We start from the raw sequence: 23426 nt of genomic DNA on the forward strand, positions 1-23426 counted from the left end.
CACTTGTAATGATATACATTTACTTTGTGGCGTCCCTTTGGGCTCTATTCTTACACTTCTCCAGTTCCTCATCTACATTTCCCTTCAGGTTGACATCATCTGCAGGCATAGGGTCCACACCCACATGTATGTGGATGACTCTCAGCTCTACCTTTCTGTCTCCACTCTTCACTCAAAGATCCCTGCTGTGGAGTCAGTGGTTAAAGCACTTGGCTCGCAAGCAAGAGACTTGGGTTCGATTCCCAGCAGGGCGAAATGTTGAGCAAGTTTTCTTGCTCCACACGCCTCTGTTTACCTAGCAGTAAGTAAGAATCTGATTGTTAGTCGATTGGCGGATCGCTTTTCGGGGGTAATAATTGTTAGTATTTGTCACCATCACTGTCAAAGCCATTTTGGATCACTACTTCATCTCCCATAACTCCTCCATCCCACTCCCACCCCCTACCCACCCAACCAACCTGTATCTCCTACCACTCATGGAAAAAAAATCTTCCCTCACTCCGCTGCTCTGGAGTTATCTGAACTCCTGCCCCTCTGGCCCTCCTCTCACAACAACCTACCCTCTTCACTTGCTCTTCTCCACTCTTCCATCCTTGACTCCCTTACCCCACACACCTCACAAACCGCCTCCTACTCCATTAAATCCCCTGGTACACCAGCCTCCAATCTCTCAAAGCAAAGTCCGTAATGGCGAACACACCTGGATCAAATCACACCTAACAATCCATCAGCAGATCTGGCTAAACCATACCAAGGCCTACCACACTGCCCTCACCTCTGCCAAATCAACCTTCTACGCCAAGATAATCTTGGAGGCCAAGTTCAACCCCAGGCTCCTCTATTCCCACCACTAACTGTTACTGTCCACCTTCCCACACCTCACCCATCCTCTCCAATTCCAACTGCGATGAGATGTTGGACTTCCTCAAGTCCAAAATTGAGGGGATTCTCTCAGCTACCTCTTCCCTGTCTACCACTACATCTTCCCCATCTCCCCCTCACACCCTGGCTACTTTCCACCCCTCCCAATACACCTTCGATCCCATCTCCCTTCTCTTCCCTCACCTCCATCATCTTAAAAAATGAAGCGTACCACTTGCTCCCTCAACCCCATCCCCACTCCTCACCTCCCAGTTCCACCTTCTGGCCCCTCTTTTAACCAACATCATCAACCTCTCTGTATCAACTGGCATTGTTTCCACCCCTCTAAAAGCAACTGTCATCAACCCCAGCTTCAAAAAAACTTCCCTGGGCCCATTACTATTCTTCAGCTACCGCCCCATCTCCAACCTCCCTTTCCTTTCCAAGGCCCTGGATTGAGTTGTCACGGCCCAGCTTCACTCTTTCCTCTCCCACCATTCCCTCTATGTACCTTCCAATTGGTTTTCCGTGCTGCCCACAGCATGGAAACACCCTTGTCAAATTAGTAATGATATTCTGTCCGTCTGCGATCAGGGTTCTCTCTGCCTCCTTGTCCTCTTCGACCTCTCTACTACCTTTGACACTGTTGACCATTCTATCCTCATCCACCACCGCTTTTCTCAGCTCAACCTTCACAGACCTGCCCTTGCCTGGCTCAAATCCTACCTCTCACACTGTCTCCACTTTGACTCCACTAATGGCTTCTCCTCCAGTGCCCACACCGTCACGTGTGGTGTCCCTCAGGGCTCTGTCCTTGGCCCCCTGCTTTTCAACGTTTACATGCTCCCTCCTTTGTAACATCATCCGTGGTCGTGGGGTCAACTTCCACATGTATGTGGATGACATCCAACTTTACCTCTCCACCTCTACCCTTGACTCCAGGAGGCTGCCCTCACAGATTGCCTGTTGGACATCAAGTGCTGGATGAGAGCAAACTTCCTCCAGTTGAATATTAACAAGATCGAGACCCTCCTGCTTGGCTCCCGTCAGCGCCTCCATACCTCGGGCGCTGACAGCATCACCCTTCATGGATGCACACTAAACCTCACGGAGCCAAATGGAACCTCAGCGTCCTGTTCGATCCTCAACCATCCTTTATGCCCCACATCCGTGCCATGACCTGCTTCTCCTTTCCCCACCTCTGAACGTTTTCCTGCAAAAAGTAATTTTGAGGTTAATATGTAAACACTTCTTTCAATAATCCAGACAATTGCAAACATCATTAAAACATTTGTTTCATTAAAGCAATCACAAAGACATGCAGTTTTATGACTCATTATTGCAGTATGTATCAATACATGCAGTATTCCCATACCAGATGTGCTGTTTGGAAGGTGCAGAGGTGGGTGCTTTTGATTAGTTTTAGAACCGATGTTGCAAAACAATTTTGAGGCAATGTGCCCAAAGATGTGAGGGTCTGGCTGCTGGACCAAGAGATGGAGACCTTTAGACAAATGTATAACTGTGAGAAAACTCTGGTTCTGTGCAGCAGACTGTGGGTGAGAGGACACAGTGTCCATAAAGACCAGTGAGAGACAACCTGTGGTCCAGGGGCCGGAAGTGGCCCATGGGGCTGTCAAGAAGTGGCTCCCAGAATCTTCGTACAAGTCTGCGTAAGTCCGTGTTTGATTGGCAGTGTGTTTTAATTTTTTTCTTGACTGAATATTTCTTGATTATGGCATAAATCAAGAAGTATTCAATCAAGAACATTTTTGTTGTTGATTGAATACCGACCATAAAGTATTGGTCACCACTGCCATAGTCTCTATGTCTCAACAACAACAACAACAACATTCGATTTATAGAGCGCCTTTCACGTCGGGAGGACGTCCCAAGGCGCTGTACAGTTGGGTCAGGACCTGAGCAGGGGGGAAATGGTCAGGGTGAGGGGAGGGAAGGGAGGGAGCGAGGAGGGGGTAGAAAGTCGAGAGGGGAGCTGAAGGCACGGTCAAAGAGAAAGGTCTTGAGACCGGCCTTGAAGGAGGAAAGGGAGGAGGCAAGGCGAAGGCACTGGGGGATAGAGTTCCAGAGCCTAGGGGCTGAGAGGCTGAAGGCCCGGCCACCGACGGTAGGGCGGTTGGGGTGGGCGATGTGGAGCAGACCAGAGCCAGAGGAACGGAGGGTACGGGCAGGTAGGGGGATAGTAGGTCGGAGAGGTAGGAGGGAGCGAGGCCGTGAATGGCCTTGTAGGTGAGGATGAGGATCTTGAAATCGATCCTCTGGGGGATGGGGAGCCAGTGGAGGCGAGCGAGGGTGGGAGTGATGTGGTCCCGAAGCCTGGTGCGGGACAGTACACGAGCTGCAGCGTTCTGAATGACCTGCAGTGTGGAGGGAGGTGCCGGGAAGGCCGACGAGGAGAGAGTTCCCATAGTCCAGCCTTGAGGGGATAAAGGCGTGGACCTGAGTTTCAGCAGCGTGAGGGGTGAGGTAGTGCCGTAGTCTGGCGATATTCCGGAGGTGGTGGAAGGCGGTGCCAGTTGTGGCGCAGATATGAGTTTCTATGTGGACACTCTCTTCACGGTCACTAGGTGGCGTTTTGATACATGATCAAAAAAGTGCCCCTCAACAGAGAAGATAAACTGATCAAATTTAGTGTTTTATCCTCTTCTGGCACTTATGCCACAGGGGAGGTTCTATAGGACACCGAGTAGGTAACTGATGAAAGTAATATCTCATTTGAGCAAATGGTCCTTACAATGTTGTGGATTTGCATGCCAAACCTCAAGAGAACAAAATGAGTGGTCCCACAAAACAAAGTGTACACATTGAATTGGATGCAATTTGCATGCATTCAGCGGATTACTTCCCAGTTAGTGTCTCTGATCTAAACTATGGGAAGACGTTGTACTGGAGCAAAAGTGTGATTGGTGGGCACAATCTCGTGGCTCTAGACTTCAGTGGTACAGTCACTGCTGTTGGCAGTGATGTGAAGAGTTGTAAAGTGGGAGATCATATTGTTGCATGTTACCCGGTTCCTGCAGCTTCAAATGTCAGCCTTAACTACAACTGCACTTATATAGCACCTCCCACACAGGGTAGGGTCCCAGAACGCTTTATTCTACAGCAAACTCATTTCTTACTTACCTTGTCCACTATAGGCGAAACCATGGGCTTGTGGAGCAGTTGTAAATACACTCAGTTGTAAATAATGCATAAATTAACATTGCTGCCCCTCCCTTTAGTTATAAGAAATTTACATTTATGCGTATTCTGGTGAATGATGTTTATTAAACACGTACCACTCAAATGACTGTTATCTGTGGCTTTTAGCTTTGGACTAATATGAAATTCATTTTGTTGCAAAGTCTAATAGAATAAATATTGTGCATTCAGTTACAGTGAATCATTTCAAAATCTTACATTACAATCGGGAAGCTGAAAAAATAATCAGATATCTAATCGGTTACCCTGTAAATCTGGACGTGTTGTTACTGTTGTAAGATTATATTTGTGATAATTACTGCTTTTAAGGCTTTTAATTAGTCTTTATATAATTTTTAGAATGTAACCAAACACTTATAATCTTTTTAGTATAGTATTTCTTAGTTACTAGAGCTTGGACAAGGTTGTTTGTTTTAATGACTAGCTTAGGGCTCCTGAGGGGGTTCATGTGCTAATTAGTGTTAGCAAAGGTAAAGATATATTAGTTTGACTCTGGCTGAGGTCAGGCTCTGATAACATTCTCTCGTTTGGTTCCTGGTACATGTCAACCTCCTATCTGAGATTGAGAAATCGGCTTATCTCAAGACTAAGAAACAGGGAGCTGGCAGACGCCTCCCAAAAGCTGTCAATCTTCTTCTGATTGCAAAACAGTCGCTGGCAGCTTGAGAAGTGGGGCTTTTCTCAGAGGAAAAACTAGAGAAAAAGGCGGAGAAAATGTAAATCTGTTACAAGGGGAAGCGGAGATAGAAACACTTAAAAGAGAAATGTAAGTTTGGAATAGTTATAATAAATAATAATATAGTTGAAGTCGTTGTAGAGGGTCGGCACTTCCCAGTGGAATCAACATTGATTTTACTGTATGTACGGTCTCAGTTTTAAGAATAAATTGAGCAATTTGTATTGCTTAATAAACTTTGGATTATTACACAACCATATCAGTCGTCTCCATCCGAATCTCAGCGGAGGTGCTTTATCTATTGTCTGTGCTTCCTTCACATTTTCTTTTTATAAATGGTCAATGTTTAAGTCAATGTACATTGTGGTATTGTTTTCATTTTGATTTTTTGCAAACGCACTGGTAATAACTGGTATTCCATTCAATAATTGCTCTGTATCAGATACATGTGTAACAGGCACAATAAAGGTGATCATCTGCTAAAAGCACAAAGCATGATCAAAGTATTTTATTTATACTTTTTAAATTACAAATTTAAATTAAATGACAATGTAAAATATGAAACCAACTAATCTACAATAAGCAAATCATTAACACAGTGCTAAAGATTGGAACAAAGTAGAAAAACACTTTATGTTAATAAAACTAAAGCCATCCTGCATGATGAATGATCAACCAGTGACTGTCCTGGTGGGGTGGGTGATCAGGGTCTCATTGGGCCTCATCTGTCTGCAAAATAATGTGGTAGGAAAATTGGAATTGAGTTTTTCCCTGTGTGACAGTCTTGGTAGTCTGGTTACTTAGCTAGGTGGGGTCAAGGTACTCTGTAGCACAGTTGATGACAGACTATCCAGTCTGGCTTGCCAGTAGGATGTGGAAAGTCAGACTAGTCACTGGGGGTAGGATTTCTTTCCACTCATCTGCAAGCCCAAACTCCAAAAAGTGGGATGGTTCTATGTGAACATACAGGCGATATAGCGAGAAGTTTGACAATCAGTGTGCAATGATAAGCTGTGCAGTTTGACCAAGTTAACTTTCTAGAGTAACCTGGGATTCTGTGATCTTCTGGAAGCACTTTATGGGATCCCCAACAACAGCATTTATATATTAAAAANTTATATAATAAAAGCACCTTGCACATTGGGAGGACATCCTGAAACCTCTTGCCAACCTCCACTTGATATTTTACGGAATTTGGTATATAATAATAGTAATCCTTGCATTTGATGTATCACTTTTCATCTCTTCGAGACATAAGCAGGGTGTGTTCCATTTTAGACAAACAGAAATGTCTCTGGGTATGTGACATGTTTATGTGGAAGTCTATGTCTGGTTTGGATGATCTTAAGCATGGCAATGGGTTTACACGACTCGGGCATCTGACTGACCCCCCCAAAAAATGTGTAAAGGATCCTCTCCTTCCTGCTCAGTGTTCCTCTTTATAAAGCTCTTCAAGACATCATCCTGTATAGGTAGACCTGCTATTATAGGGCAGCCCTAATGTTGCATGCCTCATCATCGGGCAAGTCTGCTTCATTGATCTTCTGCACAACTCTGCCATTCTCAAGCTCTTACCTCCAGATCCAGAAATGCCTCTTAACCCTTCAAGTCTCCCTGGTATAGCGAGCACCTCGGTTCCCTCAGTCCAGCACTCATGTAGCGCTTTAAATCTGACCTGACAGTCCTTTGCTAGATTTGGCTGGACCACACCAAAGTCTACTGCTGTGCCCTCGCCTCAACCAAATTGGTTTTCTACTCCAAGATCATCCTGGAAGCCACCACCAACCACATCCTCCACTCACCCTCATGTGCTCCCTCCATCCTCCTCTCCAACTCCAAATGTGAGGAAGTGATGGACTTCATTGGTTAAAAGATTGAGTGGATTTGCTTGGCTGCGTCTGCAACTCCCTTCCTCCTAACCTTTGCTTCCACACGTTACACCTGGTCTCTCGCTCATCCTCTCCATCCTTGTCCCTCTCCTTCCTCATCCTTCCCCTCATCATCTCTCACATGGAATCCACCACCTGCTCTCTTGATCCCATCTCACACCATCCTTGGTTACACAACTTTCCCATCTCATGTCTTTGCTAGTTAACATCATCAATGTCTCCACTTGCACAGTGCACCTCCTTTCAAAACCACTGTCATCAATCCCCTTCTGAAGAAATCCTCATTTGACCGTTCCATACTCTCCTGCTACTCACCCATTTCCAACCTACCCTTCCTGTCAAAGGTGTTGGAATGAGTCCTTGCTTCCCAATTTTGCTCTTTCCTTTTCTGACTATTCTCTCTTTGAATCCCTCCAAACAGGCTTTCACTCTACCCATAGCATTTGGACTGCCCTGGTTAAGGTCACCGATGATATTTGATCCACCTGTGAACAAGGCTCCCTTTGCTTCCTTGTTATTGACCTTACTGCCGCCTTTGATGTCATTGACCATTCCATTCTTCTCCACAGTGTCTCCTTCTTCCACGGATCTGTCCTTTCCTTATTTTACAATTTTGTATTCCAATGGCTTCTTCTCCAAACCCCTCACAGTTACATGCAACGTTTCTTCGGGCTCTATCCTGGATCATCCCCTTTTCATCATTTACATACTCTCACTCAGTGAAACCATCTGTAGATTTGAAGTTCCACACGTGTGCAGGTGACACCCATCTCTAGCTTCTGCCTCTAACATTGATTCCAGAACTAATGCAGTCGATTGTCTGAAGACATTAAAACTTGAATGAGCTCCCTGATTGTAAAGTCTATTTCCCAGGATTAAAAGTGGCATTTCAACTCTGCACATCACTAAAAGAAGTTGGTTTCCTGTATTTGTTTTAATCAATGATATGCCTCAAGCAACAACCGATAAGCAGAAACAGCAACATAAGGAAAATGTTATGAAATGGCACAGATTTCACTCCTGCTGGGTAGAAAAAAATGACAATATTTAGAAAATATTGTGCGGGGGAATTTAGTGCTAATTCATGCACAAAATTATTTCTATGTCACATTGATTTTCTCAAGATTATGGTCTAAAAATGATAGTAGTATTATGTATTTCAAAAAATATAAAATACTAAAAAAAAGTCAAAGTTATTACTAGAAACAATCTGGATCAATCATACCAGCTGCCATGAGCTCTCGGATTTTAATCTGATATGGAGTAGCTACGGGAAAATTATTTGGTATCTGAAGCTCATAGCTTCTCTGACTCACAATTATACAACTTGCCATTCCATTTGGTGATGGATTTATTTTGTCAACTTTTCGCTTGCTGCTCATTCCAAAAAATGTCAGAAACACCGGCATAAATACGAGGCCATGAATTGCACCAAACAATATGACAAGAAACATGATTTTGAAAAATGTCCGAAATATGTAAATGTTTGCAGCAGCCAACACAACAACACCCAGAATAGTGGAGAGCGCCCCCTGGATAATGGGATAGCCAAGAGTGTACAATGCTTCGATGGTACGTTCATTGGCACTTGCTTTCTCATTTGAAACAAATGCATAGGAAATATGGGCTGTGAAGTCAACTGAAAACCCAATACAAATAACCAGATTAATCATAGATATGGAGTCCAGATTAACATCCCACAGAGCCATGAAACCAGCCACACCAGCTAAAATAGAGGCGACAGCTAATGTCACCCACACAGAACAAATTGGATTCGGAATTAACAACAAGGCAACAACCAGCATTGCACCTGCTGCCACAGCCACATTCTGTATTGTGTTGATCTGTATAACAAGATATTGATCAAAGTAAATGAACGCTGAATGATACACTTGTAAAGGGATTGTACAGCTCTCGGCCAGATCTCTCAGTTCAGTCATCATGTTTTTTTCGGCAATTGAGTCATTGACATTTTTGGTCTGAATAAAAAACCGTGATGCTGTTATGCTTTTATTATCTTGTGAGAGTTCAATATCTTGTTGAAACAAAGGGACAATCTTAAACAATTTAGGTAAATTTGTTATGAAGGAATCAGACGCCGTTATGTCAATAGACATCAGTTTAGAAATGTCAATGTATGTTCGAAGCCAAGACTCTGATAGCTCTCTATCTACATAAATGTTATTTTCAAATTTGCCCATACAGCGTTCAATTTCAGTCTGAACACTGGTGTTCCAATAGTCCACTGATTCTGAGACTGATACCATGACCCGAGGTCCATATTGTGAGAAAAACATATCTTCATGGTCATAGAATTTAATCACATATGAATTGTCAGTGGCCAGATTTCTAAGATCAAATCCTTCCTGTAACTGGAAACAGCCATAGATACCACCTGCCAAATACCCTGCATACAGCAGTACCACAAATACCTTGGTCCATATAATAGTGAGGAATGGGCCATAATATTTCTTAAAGAAGAGATAAATTGGATGCTCTGTTTCAGCACCGGACATCTCATCATACTCCCCACCAACACAGCACATTCCATAGAATTTCGATTCTCCTGGTTGATGGTGCATTTGAATCTTCCTGAAAGTCAGCCAATGCCTGTTACTGTTTTCTCTTCTCCCATTCAGTGCCAGAACCGCCCCAAAAAACGTAATGTTGTAAATGAAGCAGAACAAAACGGTAGTACCTGTATACAAGCAAAATGACTGCACAGATCGAAAAGGTGTCATGACACCAATGTAAAAGGCTATCACATCAGTCAGAGTCGTTATGGTAATGGAAGAAGCAGCTTCAGCATATGTGGCTGCCATGCGATCTTCGATTTTAGCATGAACCTTTGTCTTCTGCCAACTGGAGAGCATAATGAACATGTCATCAACACCAATACCTATAGATAAGAATAACAAATAATCAGAGCCCCACTGAGTAGAGAGAGTGGGATTTGGAAATACAACATCAACAAGTTCCTTGAAATTCTACTAATTTAAAGCATGAAATTGTATCAGAGCCCACATTTCTTATTTCTTTTAATAAATAATACTAATAATCTTTGCATTTGATATAGCATCTATAATATTTAAAGTCTCAAGGTACTTTATTGTTGAATGTATTATGTATTTCTAGGTAGCCATGGAAGCCATCTTATTCACTGCACTGTCTCGCAAGCAATTGATCTAGAGAATTGCTACCGGAATACTGGAAGACTCTCCTTTATCTTTTCAAATACAGTCATGGTTTACTTACTATCAGGCAGAATGGAGCAGAAGGGGCAAGCCTGAATATATAATAATTCTTGCAATTGATGTCATGCCTTATGATGTCATTGAGATCTTTTAAACAGCTTCACAAGATTTTACTGTAAAGTGTAGTGACTGTAATTGTAGGCAATATGGGTCAAGCTGGGGATCTGTGGCAACTTAGAATTGTAGAGGCCTCAGTCACGTTTCCCTTGCATAAATTCCCTGACTCTGAGCGGGGGTGGGAGGGGAGAGGAAACTGTAAGTACAGTCGAATATGAAGCCTGCTTCACATCCCCCGCCTTGCTCACCCCACTATTGGCAGGCGGGCCTTCTGCCACTCTGTCCCCACCCTCTGGAACTCCGTCCCACAGTCCCTCCGTCTTGCTACCCCACCCCCCACCTCGCCACCTTGAAGACCCACCTCAAGACCCTCCTTCCTTTTCGACTGTGCTTTCGATCTCCCTGCTTCCCCCCCTGCCCTCCACCCTCCCCCACCCCCAGCTCGGGTCCATAACTCTGTCTGTCCAGCACCTTGGGATGTCTCCCGATGAGAAAGGCGATATACAAATGGCTATTTTGTTGTTGTTGAGTAATCCAGGCGGAGGTGACAAACGCATACACGAGGGTTTTGGCTGCATTTTGGGTAAGGTGCGATCGGGGATGGGCAATGTGGTGGAGGTGGAAGAAGGCGGTCCTGGTCAGCAACTGGTTCTGGGGAAGGAAGGAAAGCTGAGGGTCGAACCAGATGCCTAGATTGCGCACTGGTTCAGAGAGTCTGAGGGAGAGGCTGGGGAGGATCTGCAGGAGTGAAGATGGGAGCCAAAGAGTATGGCTTCCATCTTGTCCACACTCAGCTGCAGGAAGTTTGCACTCATCCAGGCCCTGATGTCTACCAGACAAGCTGATAGAACATCAGGGGACCTGGAGTCGCAGTTGGAGGAGGCAAACTAGATTTGTGTGTCATCCGCATACTGCGTGTCTGCAATGACATCACCAATAGAGAGCACGTAGATGACCCCGGATGCCCTGGGGTACCCTGCAGGTGACCAGGCAGGGGCAGGAGGAGAAACCATTTGTTGAGATGAAGTGGAGGGGGTTGGTTAAGTAGGACTCGAACCAAGCACTCTCACTAAGGTGGATGAGGGATGAGAGGTTGTGGAGGAGGATGGCATGGTCGACAACGTTGAATGCGACAGAGATCCAGGAGGATAAGGAGGCAGAGGGAGCCCTGGTCATAGATAGAGAGCACGTCATTTGTGACTTCGGCAAGCGCTATCCCTGTGCTGTGGGCAGTTAGGGTGAAAATCAGACTGCAAGGGCTCGAGGAGGGTGTGAGCAAAGTTGACCTGCAACAATGCATTCCAGGACTTTGGCAAGGAAGGGCAGGTTGGAAATGGGATGGTAGAGTGAGAGATTAAGAGGGATCGAGGGTGGGTTATTGAGGAGAGGTGTGATAACAGTGGTTTTAAGGGGGAGTGGAACAGAGCCTGAGGAAAGAGACTGGTTGACCGTGTCGGCCAGCAGGGGGGAGGAGAGGGGGAGCAGCTGGTTGGGGAAGCGGGCGAGGCAGCAGGTGGTGAACTTCAGGCGGGTAATGGTGGTTGAGAGGGAGGATGAAATGGGGGCAAATGTGTGTAAGGAGGGCAAAGTGGCAGGAGCCGTGGCGGAGGGAGAAGGCGGTGTGGATGGTCTGGTTGTGGTGGAAGGAGACATGGTGGGGATGACGATCCAGCCAAGCAGATGTTTTCAAACTTTGAGGCAAAGAAGTCTAGGACCTCTTCGCACTTGGCGTTTGATGTGAGGATAGAGGGAGCTTGAGTGGGTGCACGGAGGAGGTGATGCACGGTGGAGAACAGTGTCTTTGGGTTGAATAGACTTGGTCATTTGAAAAAATTCTTTGCTCGTTTTATGTTTTCTTATGTTTTAATTTAGACTGTACTGAACTGCACCTAAAATAAACAAGAATTTATAAAATAAACGAGTACATGCCCAGTTGGATTTTACGTTTGGTGTCAAATATTTGAAAATATGGCATTTTCACAATGTCAAATCATATACACTCACCATAATCTTACAATGTATTTTTATACTCCTTTCTCTACAGTCCATCAATAGAAAACAAAACGAGACACAAATGTCAAACTAACCTAGAATGAGGAATGGTGCATTAGCTGTGTTGATGGCAAACGAAACCCCACAAAACAGCAGCAGTCCAAAGCCTGTGAGCACAGCTAATCCAGCTGATATCACTCCCAGAGCAGCCACCCAGAACTTATTCCTTACAGGGTCCAACCTGTAAATAAATGGCACCACTTTCTGTAACATAATACATTTTTACCTTAATGTCACACAGTAAGTCAATGAAAATGAATTCCAACTTTACTTAATAGAGAAAGAACTTTACCTCATACAAGACACAATGGAAAAGAATATTGAAAGGAAATAGGTGATTGAAAATAGTGGTACGATTTCTTTGCTGCTTCCTTCAAACTCTGTCTGTCTTGATACGGAAGTGTAATACGAAACCTGTAATTGAGGGGGGAAATTCTTTATAGCATCTTATTAAATGATCAGATTTCTGTTGAAAGTAAGAAACTTGACATAATATCCTGTTTGTATGACAGACATACTTTCATTAATTTAAAAGAACTATGAGATTGAATAACATAAGTGTGTGTTCATTAACAAATATGATGGAAGGCTCATGAACTGGGCCAATAGAAAAGTGCAGCCGCAATTTTTCCACGGAATAATAATAAATATTATCCCCCTTTGTTACAATCACCCTCCTTCGCTATAAACACCCCCCTCCACTACACTCCTACCTCCACTACAAACACCCTCCCATTACAAAACCCCCCTCCCCTGCAAACACCCCCTCCCCTACAACACCCACCTCCCTACAAACACCCCTCTCTGCTGCAAACACCCCCCTCCGCTACAAAACCCCCTCCGCTACAAACACTCCCCACCACTACAAACACCGGCTCCGGCACAAACAAACTGTTCACTACAAACATCCCACTCTGCTAGAAACAGCCTCCGCCTACAAGCAACCCTCCGCTACAAACACCCCCCACTCCTCTACAAACACTCCCCCTCCCCTACAAACTACAAACATTCCCCTCCCCTATGAACACACCCTCCCCTACAAACACGGCCTTGGCACAAGCAAACTCTCTGCTAGAAACACCCCCCTCCGCTAGAAACTGCCTCCCCCTAACAACCCTCCTCTCCCCTACAAACAACACACCGCTACAAACATCACCACCACCACCAACAACAACAACTTGGATTTATATAGCGCCCTCCACGCCGGATGGCGTCTCAGAGCGCTTCACAGTAACGGATCCCGGGGGAGGGGGGGGAAGGTGACCAAAGGCGCGGTCAAAGAGAAAGGTCTTCAGCCGAGACCTGAAAATAGGAAGAGAGGGAGCGAGGCGAAGGCAGTGAGGAAGGAAGTTCCAGAGCCTCAGGGCATAGTGTCTGAAGGCACGGCTGCCGAGGGTGGAGCAGAGGACTCGGGGGATGAGGAGGCCAGACCCGGAGGAACGAAGGCGACGGGCACTGTTTTGACAAGAGAGGAGGTCAGAGAGGTAGGGGGGGGTGCAGAGGAGTGGAGGGATTTCAAGACAAGGGTGAGGATCTTGAAGTCGATCCTTTCTGGGACAGGCAGCCAGTGCAGTCTGACACCCACCCCGACACCCCCATCACTACAAACACCACCACCCCCTACAAACACCGGCTCTGGCACAAACAAACCCTCCACTACAAACTTTCCCCTCCGCTAGAAACAGCCTCCGCTGGTCAGTGGCAAATGACGTTTTGTTAATCTGTGATGAAGGCCCCCTCTGTCTCCTCGTCCTCCTTGACCTCTCTGCTGCTTTTGACACCGTTGACCTCTTCTCACCACAACCTTCAGGGCTCTGTCCTTGACTGGTTCATATCCTACCGTTCACACCGCCTTGTCATGGTTACTCTATTTTTTGCAATACTCTATCCTGCATAAATTGTATCAAATGTTTTGCAAATATTAATATTAATAATCTATATGTTGGGGGTTGCTTGTCCCTTTAAGAGGGTTAAGTCTCCTTTTTTGCAAGCAACAGTGGAGACACTGGGCGCTTAGAGAGAGAAACAATTACTTGTACCAAGTTAAAAGCACGTGGTGTTTAATGCGGGAAAAAAACCACTCTACTTTGTTTAATGGGAGAAACCATTGCCTATATAAGGAAGAGGCTGGCTCACTTGGCCCAACTTTTAATAGTATGTGCCTGACTTGAGGGGCACGACCTCCAAGTCAAGATTGGTCTTTATTATTATTATTTTCACTAACATTATTATTTGCTCCCAATTTATCCCAATCAGTTGTTGAATCGTGTTGTATCTGTTTCATTGTTGTGTTTAACTGATTCGCTTTGACCTAGAAGTAAGATGGAAAGACAAACGCCTGTCTTTAGTTGATAAACATCTGTTGTACCTGCTCAGTATTGCCTTTGAGTCTGTTATATCCTCTGTTATATTCTCTTCAACCATGCCCTCAGCTCCCCTCTCGACTCTCTAGCCCCTCCTCGCTTCCTCCCTTCCCTCCCCTCACCCTGACCATTTCCCCCCTGCTCGGGTCCCGACCCAACTGTCCAGCGCCTTGGAACGTCCTCCCGACTTGAAAGGCGCTCTATAAATGCAATCTTGTTGTTGTTGTTAGGGATGGAGGGAGATAAAACACATTAAAGCAGGAATTGCCATACCTAGTAGCCTAATAGTTCAATAAGGCATTGGGTCAGTAAACCGAACGGTAATACCTGTCGTTGTGTGGCTCCGAAATAGTCAAATTAATAGTAAATTACTCAAGAGCAGGAATTTCCAATACAGAGGCCACACAGTACACTTTGTGTTACTGACATTTGCGGGGTACACGGAGGGGTGAGAACTGTCGCAATCTCCACTGTCTCCACAAACGGCATCTTCTCTAGCCCCCGCACCATCTCATGCGATAATCCTCAGGGCTCTGCCCTTGTTCCTCTCCTCTTCAACATCTACATGCTCCCTCTTGGTAACATCAAGGGTTATTATCGTCCACAGGTGTGGGGTCAACTTCCACATGTATGCGGATGACACCAACTCTATCTGTCTGCCTCCACCCTTGACTTCAGGACCACTGTCAAGCATCAAGTCCTGGATGAGAGCTAACTTTCTCCAGTTGAATGTCAACAAGACCGAGGCTCTCCTGATTGACTCCCATGGGGTTGGAGTGACAGTAAGCACGGTCTAACAAGAAGGTTTTCAGGTGGGACTTAAAAAAGGGGAGAGGGGGTAAGACAGAGGGATTGAGGGAGAGTATTCCAGAGTTTTGGGGTGTAGTGGCTGAAAGCGGGACCTCCGATGGTGGGGCATAGAGTGTGAGGGATGAGCAGGAGGCTGATGCCAGTCGAGTGGAACAGCCGGGTGTTGGATTGGGGAGTGAGGAGGTTGGAGAGGTAGGGAGGTGCCTAGTGAAGGGATTTGAACACAAGTGTGCGGAACTTGAAGTTGATCCGTTTGGTGATGGGGAGCCAGCGGGTCATGGCCAAAACTGGTGAGATGTGGATATGTGTAAGTATGTGGGCGGCAGAGTTCTGAATGAGCTGGATCTTTTGAATAGTGGAGCTGGGGAGACCCGTGAGGAGTGCGTTTGAGTAATCCAGACGGGAGGTGACAAACACTTGCATGAGGGTTTGGGCTGCATTTGGGGTAAGGTACGGTCGGAGGTGGGCAATGTGGCAGAGGTGGAAGAAGGCGGTCCTTGTCAGGGACCGGATGTGGGAGAGGAATGACAGCTGTGGGTCGAACTGTATGCCTAAATTTCACACTTGTTGGGTGAGTGTGAGGAAGAGCCCAGGGAGGTTGAGGAGTTCAGATCGGCAGGAGTGAAGACGTTGATGGGAGCCAAGGAGTATGGCTTCCGTCTTGTCCACATTCAGCTGCAGGAAGTTTGCACTCATCCATGTCCTGGTGTCTGCCAGATAAGCTGATAGAACATTGGCGGACCTCGATTTGTTACTGGAGGAGGCAAAGTAGATTTGTGTGTCATGCCCATACATGTGGAAGTTTACCCTGTGTCTGCGGAGGAAGCACATAGATAAGGAAAGGAAGAGGACCAAGGATGGAGCCCTGGGGTACCCTGCAGGGGACTGGGTGGGGGTGGGAGGAGAAACTATTTGCCGAGGTGAAATGGAGGTGGTTGGCTAAGAAGGACATGAACCATGCGCGTGTTGTCCCATTAGGGTAGATGAGGGAGGAGAGGTGGTGGAGGATGATGGCGTGGTCAACTGTGTGGAACGCAGAAGAGAGATCCAGGAGAACTAGGAGGCTGAGGAGCTCTGGTCACCCTCATCCTCACCCGGCTCCACTCGCTCCCCATTCCCCAGAGCAGGGTAGTCCAGCCTTTTGGCTGCCGATGGCCATATTCCTTATTTGAGAAAGGTCTATGGGCCACAAGCAATATTTTGTGTTTCCCTTCCAGAAACATAACAACATTGACACAGCACCGTTTCCATGTTGGAAGGACATCTCAAAGCGCTCGACACTGCTGGCTGGTCGCCTGAGCTGGGTGTTGTAGCCGAGGGAGGTGGGACAGGGAGGGGAAAGATGACCCAAGAGTCAAAGAGTTCCCCTCTCCCCTCTCTCAATCCCCTTCTCTCAGTTCCCCTCTCCTCCCCCTCTCTCAGTCCCCCTCTCCTCCCCTTCTCTCAGTCCCCTCCCTCTCTCTCAATCCCCCTCTCCTGCCCCTCTCTCAATCCCTCTCTACTCCCACTCTCTTAATCCCCCTCCCCTACTCTCGCTCAGTCCCTCTCTCCTCCCCCTCTCCCCTCACTCTCTGTCCCCCTCTCCCCATCTCTCAATTATTCCTTCTTTCCCAATCGGCCGCACAGGTCACTACGTGCAGTGGCAGGAGCCACCGATTGCTAAGGACACAGAAGACAAGGAGACAAGCTTCCCTTCCCCTGGGCTCCACTCTCCGCGCTGTGTCCTCCCAACCGCCTCCTGCCGCTGCCCTGGGAGGACTTTCACCAGGTTCGGAGGGAGGGAGGGAGCGGAATTTGGAATGTTGGAAAGCGTCACGGACCAAATAAAATCACCCGCCGGGCCTTGATACCTCTGTGACCTCCTAAACCCCTATCAACTGTCCCCTCCCTCCGCTCAGCGGGCTCTGGCCTGCTTCATGTCCCCCGCCTTGTCCGCCCCACCATTGACAGTCTGGCCTTCAGCCTCTCTGCCCCACCCTTTGGAACTTCATCCTACATTGCCTTTGCCTCACTCCCTCCCCTGGCTCCTTCAAAGCACGTCTCAAGACCCTCCTCTACGACTGCGTATTCGGTCACCCTCCTACCCTTACCCTCCTTCTCTTCACCCCCTGATCCCAATTCCCCCCAGCTCAAGTCCATATCCCTGACAGTCCAGCGCCTTAGGATGATCTCCTAACATGAAAGGCGCTATACAAATGTAATTTGTTGTTGTGGTTTGAAGGTGCGGAGGGAGGGGGTGAGTCAGCGGTAGTTGGAATGAGTTGTTGTTATTGGTCATGGATACGTTCTGCATAAATCAGTAACACAAATAAAAATCTCTATTCACCAGCATTCACTTCACACCACTAACTAATGAGCGTTTATACTGCATGTAGATTTAAACACTTTTTGTTGAGGAAGACAAATACTATAGGTTACTGCAGATGCAGCCGTTCATTAACAGTAAAATAACACACACACTGAGGTATTTTGCAGTTAAAACTTACCTGAATATTTTTCAGCACTGTTGAGCGTTTCGGAATTTCATCAATAAACTTCGTCAGCCACCGCTCATTTTTTGGTGCGTTGTTATCTCGTAAATAATAATCAAGTCTAACGGCAGAAGCTGTTTTAATATAATTTCCCTCTAACTTCACTCCCCCCACAGACAAACCAATGAAACCACTACATTCTGTGCTATTCTGGACGGGATAAGTAAATTTAAAGCTCTCCACTTGACCAGCATCGTACTGTATACAGTCTAACATTACATTGGAGAAGCAGGAATCTCCTGCTTTGGCACAAAGACTGGAATAGTTATTCTTATCAACAACAAACCCTTTAACTTCCCCATCGAGCCGCAGAATCTCTTTAAATGCTGCCTCTGTGAGGACGCTGCCACCTTTAGCAACAGCGATGAAAGAAGCAAAGGTCCCCTCTGTGTAGAGCCTCGGCGCCGAGAAGGGCAGAGAATCATGAGTTGGAAAGTGTTTCATAATAAACTCTCTCTCAGACTTTGCCTGACCGTGAATAGGAGTGAACTGCTCCTCTATGTCATTCGTTTCATTTTGCTCAAAGAAATAAAACCCTGCGCCTAGAGCTGCAGAAATGATCAGAGGAATCACCAAAAACCACCATGGATATCGCCCAACGAGGGCTCCCAACTTCCCGAAAACTTTACAGAGAGGTTTCTCCAGACAGTCAGTGTGACACCGAGCCATGGTCTACACTGGGCAGTCAGCAGACTGAAGAAGGGAATGTTACACGCAACGCTCGATTGCACCAGAGATTGGTTTGAATAATAACATGCCACTCTGTGATTGGATTGAACAATGATCTGTGTCAGAAAGTATTGCACTTAACGTACCATGTCTATTACAACGGTCTGGGTTTCTCCCTTCACACTTCATCCATAATAAACTCTACTTGGCCAGGTCTTTTATTAACTTATTGGAACATTGCAGTCATTCGTGCCTGCTTAAAGATTTCTTCAAGGTTACTTCAAATTGAATGTATAAATAATGTAGTAATAATCCTTGCACTTTATATAGTGTTTTATATGTTGGGAGGAGATCTCTGGAGTTATTGTAAATTGATTGTGTATTTTGCAGGTGAACCCAGCAGCCAGTTTGCACACAGTAATGTCCCACAAACAGTCAGGAAGTGAATAACCAATTTCATCAGAATCCCAGAGTTTGTGGTCAGGGTACTGCTGGAGTCTAACCAGCTAAATTCGCATTGCTTGCCATTGAGAGCACTGCCTAGCAAGCTTTCCTGCTGCTCGTTCAGCTAGGAGCACCCTACCCTTTAGGGCTTTGGCTTGCAGGAGCTGAGTGGTTGGATTCCCTGCTCCCAGTGACTAGTTTGCCCTTCCAGGTCCTGCCAATGAGCCTTGCTGGCTGTGCCGCAATCAGCAATGCCCTGGAGTTCTGCGGCCTAGTTTGGCTCCAAAGAGACCGCACTTAGACTGCCCCAAAATGAGGATAGTCAAGTTTGACGGAAGCCATACTTTTTGGCCCTCGTCAACGTCTAAAATCTCACAGCTCTTACCTCCTCCACCTACCCGACCTCCCCCTAAAACTCTCTGAACCCGTACGCAACCTAGGCATCAGGTTCGACTCCCAATTATCCTTCCTCCCCCACATTCGGTCCCTCACCAGCACCGCCTTCTACCACCTCCGATGCATCGCCCGTCTCCGCCAATACCTCTCCCCAAAAGCCGCTGGAACCCTGGTCCATGCCTTTGTCACCTCTCAGCTGGAGTACTCCGAAGTCCTCCTCGCCGGTCTCCCATACACTACCATCCATAAAATCCAAATCATTCAAACTCTGCCGCCCGCATTCTCACCTGCACAAAACTGCGCTCCCCGACCACCCCAGTCCTTGCCAGACTGCACTGGCTGCCTATCCCAGAGAGGATCGATTTCAAGATCCTCACCCTTGTATTCAAGTCCCTGCACTCCTCTGCACTCCCTTACCTCTCTGACCTCCTCTCTCCTCAAAACAGTACCCATTGCCTTCTTTCCTCTGGTTCTGGACTCCTCCTTGTCCCCCGAGTCCTCTGCTCCATCCTCAGCAGCCGTGCCTTCAGCCACTATGCCCCGAAGCTCTGGAACTGCCTTCCTCACTCTCTTCGCCTCGCTCCCTTTCTTCCCATTTTCAGGTCTCTGCTGAAGACCTTTCTTTTTGACTGCGCCTTTGGTCACCTTCCTCCCCCTCCCCCCCCGGCGCGGCCCCGGGATCCATTACTGTAAAGTGCTCTGAGACGCCATCCGGTGTGGAGGGCGCTCTCTAAATTCAAGTTGTTGTTGTTGTATGTCCTGAACAGAGGTAAAGCTGTGTTGTTTAGTGCAATTTTAATGAGGAAAATGTGAAATGTAAGGATTTGTTTTGAAATTCGATTAGCAGATTTACTGAACATGGAGATTTGACTGAGAAAGAAGGAGAAATGCCGACAAAGGCATAACGCCATTATTGCATGCTATGAGAGGAAAGAAGGTCTGGAGATTTTAAGCACATCCACTTGCAACTCCTGGGAGGAGAAAGATAATAGGCAAGAACACCAACCCTGTACAGGTGATGATGGCACACATCTACAAGAAGCTCCTTGACCTGCATTTCTTGGTCTTGGATGCTTTGGAATAGTTCTGTTAGCAGCAAGCACATCAATCTCCACTTGAGCTGGATGAGTTTCAGGCAAATCATTGTTTGTAACTTCTTCAAGCTTTCTTTCTCAAGTAGGAATGTAGGATTTCGATGAAAATAGCCAATTCCAACAATTGCACCAAATCCTTGTGCCACTTTCCACTGTTTTTTAATTGATTATTTTAACTTACAACAACAACAAATTACATTTGTACAGTGCCTTTCACGTAAGGAGGTTGTCCCAAGGCGCTGGCCTATTAGGGATCCACACCCGAACTGGTGGTTGGGATCAGTAGTGGTGGAGGGCAGGGAGGGTGACCGAAGGCATGGTTGAAGAGGAGGTTCTTGAGACAGGTATTGAGGGAGGCAAGGGAGGGGGCAAGGTGGAGGGACTGTAGGATGGAGTTCCAGAGCGTGGTGGCAGAGACGCTGAAGGCCCGTCCATCAATGGTGGGGTGGGCAAGGTGGGGGTCGTGAAGCAGGCCGAAGGCCGCTGAGTGGAGGGAGCGGACAGTTTGACAGGGGGTTAGGGGGTCACAGAGGTAGGGAGGAGGAAGGCTGCGGAGAGCTTTGATGGTGAAGACCAGGGTCTGTGAGTGATGGGGAGCCAGTGGAGCTGGGCGAGGATGGGGTTGATGGGGTCACGGAGCCTGGTCGGGAGTGGACATGGGCTGCAGAGTTCTGTATGATCTGCAGCCTGTGGAGGGCGGAGTTGGGGGGAGCTGACAAGCAGGGAGTTTGCATTGTGAGCCTGGATGTGATTACCTTGTGGATGAGGGACTCGGCAGCCTGCAGTGAGAGACAGTGGCAGAGCTGGGCCATGTTGCGGAGCTAGGGAAAGGCGGAGTGATTCATGGCACAAATGTGCGGGATGAAGGACAGTTGAGGGTCGAACAGGACGCCGAAGTTCTGTATTGGCTCCGTGAGGTGTCAAGTGCATCCATGAAGGGTGATGATGTCAGCCCTCGAGGTATGGAGGCGCTGATGGGAGCCAAGCAGGAGGGCCTTGGTCTTGTTGACATTCGACTGGAGAAAGTTAGCTCTCATCCAGGACTTGATGTCCGACAGGCAGTCTGTGAGGACAGTAGTGATCCTGGAGTCGAGGGTGGAGGCGGAGAAGTAGAGTTGGGTGTCATCTGCATACATGTGAATGACACCCAATGGATGATGTCACCAAGGGGGAGCATGTAGTTGATGAAAAGGAGGGGACCAAGGACAGAGTCCTGAGGGACGCCACATGTGATGGTGTGGGGATTGGAGGAGCAGCCATAAGGGAACACAAAGTGGAGACAGTGTGAGAGGTAGAATTTGAACCAGGCAAGGGCAGGTCTGTGAAGGTTGAGCTGAGAGGAGAGGCGGTAGAGGAGGATAGAATGGTCGACAGTGTCGAAGGCAGGAGAAAAGTCGAGGAGGACATGGAGGCAGGTCACAGATGGACAGAATGTCGTTAGTGACTTTGACCAGGGCTGTGGGCAGCACAGAAACCCGATTGAAAGGGTTCATAGAGGGTATGGCGGGAGAGAAAAGAGCGAAGCTGGGACACAAAGACTTGTTACAATGACACCCTAATTAAACCATTAAAGATGTTAATTTGGCCTCCCCCCAGCCCCATATCAAATTGTCAACCTTCCTGTTCAAAACAATTGCAAGTCATGCAGGAACTTCCTTCTGACGTGGGTTTTTACCTTTGTGTAAAAGTATTCTGACTGTAAAAATAATATCATGTAAACAATGTAACCCTATGCTTTCACCCAGCAAGGCTTCAGTGATCCAGAAAACTGGACATATTATTCTAACATTTAGTTTCCTTATACCAACCTCAAAGGCATTAAATCATATGATGGCCATCACAAATAAACTTCCTGGAAACATTCCTGATATTGGCCTTCAGCCATCAAACTCGACCGTTGCAACTCCCTTCCTCTACCCTCTGACTCACCTCATCTTTATCTGTCTTTAGAAGCTGTCTAAAAGCCTACTATTCTGACTGTGCTTGCAGTGATTACCCTTCTCCCACTTCCATTATTCTCTGTTCTCATTGCTGATGAATTGCGCTTCATAAATGCAAGTTGGTGTTATCTGTCAATTTGAATCAATTTGAATCAAACTAAAACGAAGGTCCCTTGGACGAATAGGGAAATTGAAATAAATGACGTAAAAGTGGGGAATCTTCACTAAATGTAAAGATAATAATACAAAAGGAAATCTGGCAGCGAATATAAAATATAGAAAGGAGGGAGAAAAGGAGATTCAAAAGGCCGAGGGGGGATAGGAAGGAACATAAAGAAAAATAATAAAGCATTTTATAAACACATGTTGAAGGAAGTCAATGAGGAAATGGTAGATGCTTTGACTACAGTTTTTTGAACATCCTTGGATACGAAAGTTTTGTGAGGAGACTGGAGGCTAGCTAATGGAACACTGCTGTAGAGGTGATGTAAAGGTGATGATATTTCAGCTCTACGTTGATTGCTACCCTAAGAAAGGTCTGGCACCTCTCTTACTTTCCAGAGCAGACTCCCCGCCTAAGCCATTTCCCTTACAGTCTGCTCACCTTGAAATGTCTTTCTGAAGTGAAAGGTGCTATACAAATGTAATTTGTTGCTGTTGTTGTTTTACCACTCCGTGTTTTTTTACTTCCCATTGTTTTGAGAAATTTCCCTGGTTTTGAAAACTCTCCCTTCTCAGACTCCATCCTCTGACACTAAACAGAAATGTGAAAGACCCAATAAACACAGGATATCTGTAAGAATTATGAGTGTTGATTGCTGGAGCTTCATCCCTGAGGCCAGGAACACATTCAGTTTCAATCGGGGACAACAATGGTGGTTTCTTTAGCCTTCCTCTGATCAGGTAGATTGATGACTCCTCTGTGAGGTTGCTCAGTCAGAGTTGTTAATTGATGTTTGTTGTGCCATTAAAACCGGAGGTGGGGTCTCCTTGGAGCTGAATTGGTGACGTGCCTGGCAATGGAATATAGGAATCAAGCCAATCCACTGTGACGGTCTCTAGTCCGGTTCCTGAGACAGGTGGGCCCGCAGTATTCCAGGGGCTGATGACACGTAACCTGGCTCATCGGCAGGACCTGGAAAGGCAGACAAGTCACTGGGGGCAGGAA

At 46.6% G+C, this 23426-nt stretch overlaps 1 protein-coding gene across 1 annotated transcript; it reads right to left on the reverse strand.

The window, feature by feature from the left end:
- Positions 1-5252: 5252 nt before the first annotated feature.
- On the reverse strand, positions 5253-18399 carry LOC103183592 (patched domain-containing protein 3-like). Its single transcript, XM_007901162.2, has 4 exons — positions 17671-18399; positions 12304-12425; positions 12047-12192; positions 5253-9547 (listed from the first exon to the last, which is right to left on the reverse strand). The coding sequence occupies exons 1-4, from the start codon at positions 18382-18384 to the stop codon at positions 7848-7850; spliced, it is 2682 nt and encodes an 893-aa protein (XP_007899353.2). The 5' UTR covers positions 18385-18399; the 3' UTR covers positions 5253-7847.
- Positions 18400-23426: the final 5027 nt, after the last annotated feature.

This window comes from Callorhinchus milii, unplaced genomic scaffold (genome assembly GCF_018977255.1).
Source record: "Callorhinchus milii isolate IMCB2004 unplaced genomic scaffold, IMCB_Cmil_1.0 Scaffold2, whole genome shotgun sequence".
Taxonomy (NCBI): Eukaryota; Metazoa; Chordata; class Chondrichthyes; order Chimaeriformes; family Callorhinchidae; genus Callorhinchus; species Callorhinchus milii.

Bases quoted from the DNA above. Each gene is read 5' to 3' on its own strand.
- LOC103183592 (XM_007901162.2), bottom strand. From the start codon at position 18,384: ATGGCTCGGTGTCACACTGACTGTCTGGAGAAACCTCTCTGTAAAGTT. The intron at 12,193-12,303 runs GTAAAGTTCTTT...ATTTATTTACAG, and splicing joins TCCATTGTGTCTTGTATGAG to GTTGGACCCTGTAAGGAATA. The intron at 9,548-12,046 runs GTTAGTTTGACA...TCTTATCTATAG, and splicing joins TGCACCATTCCTCATTCTAG to GTATTGGTGTTGATGACATG.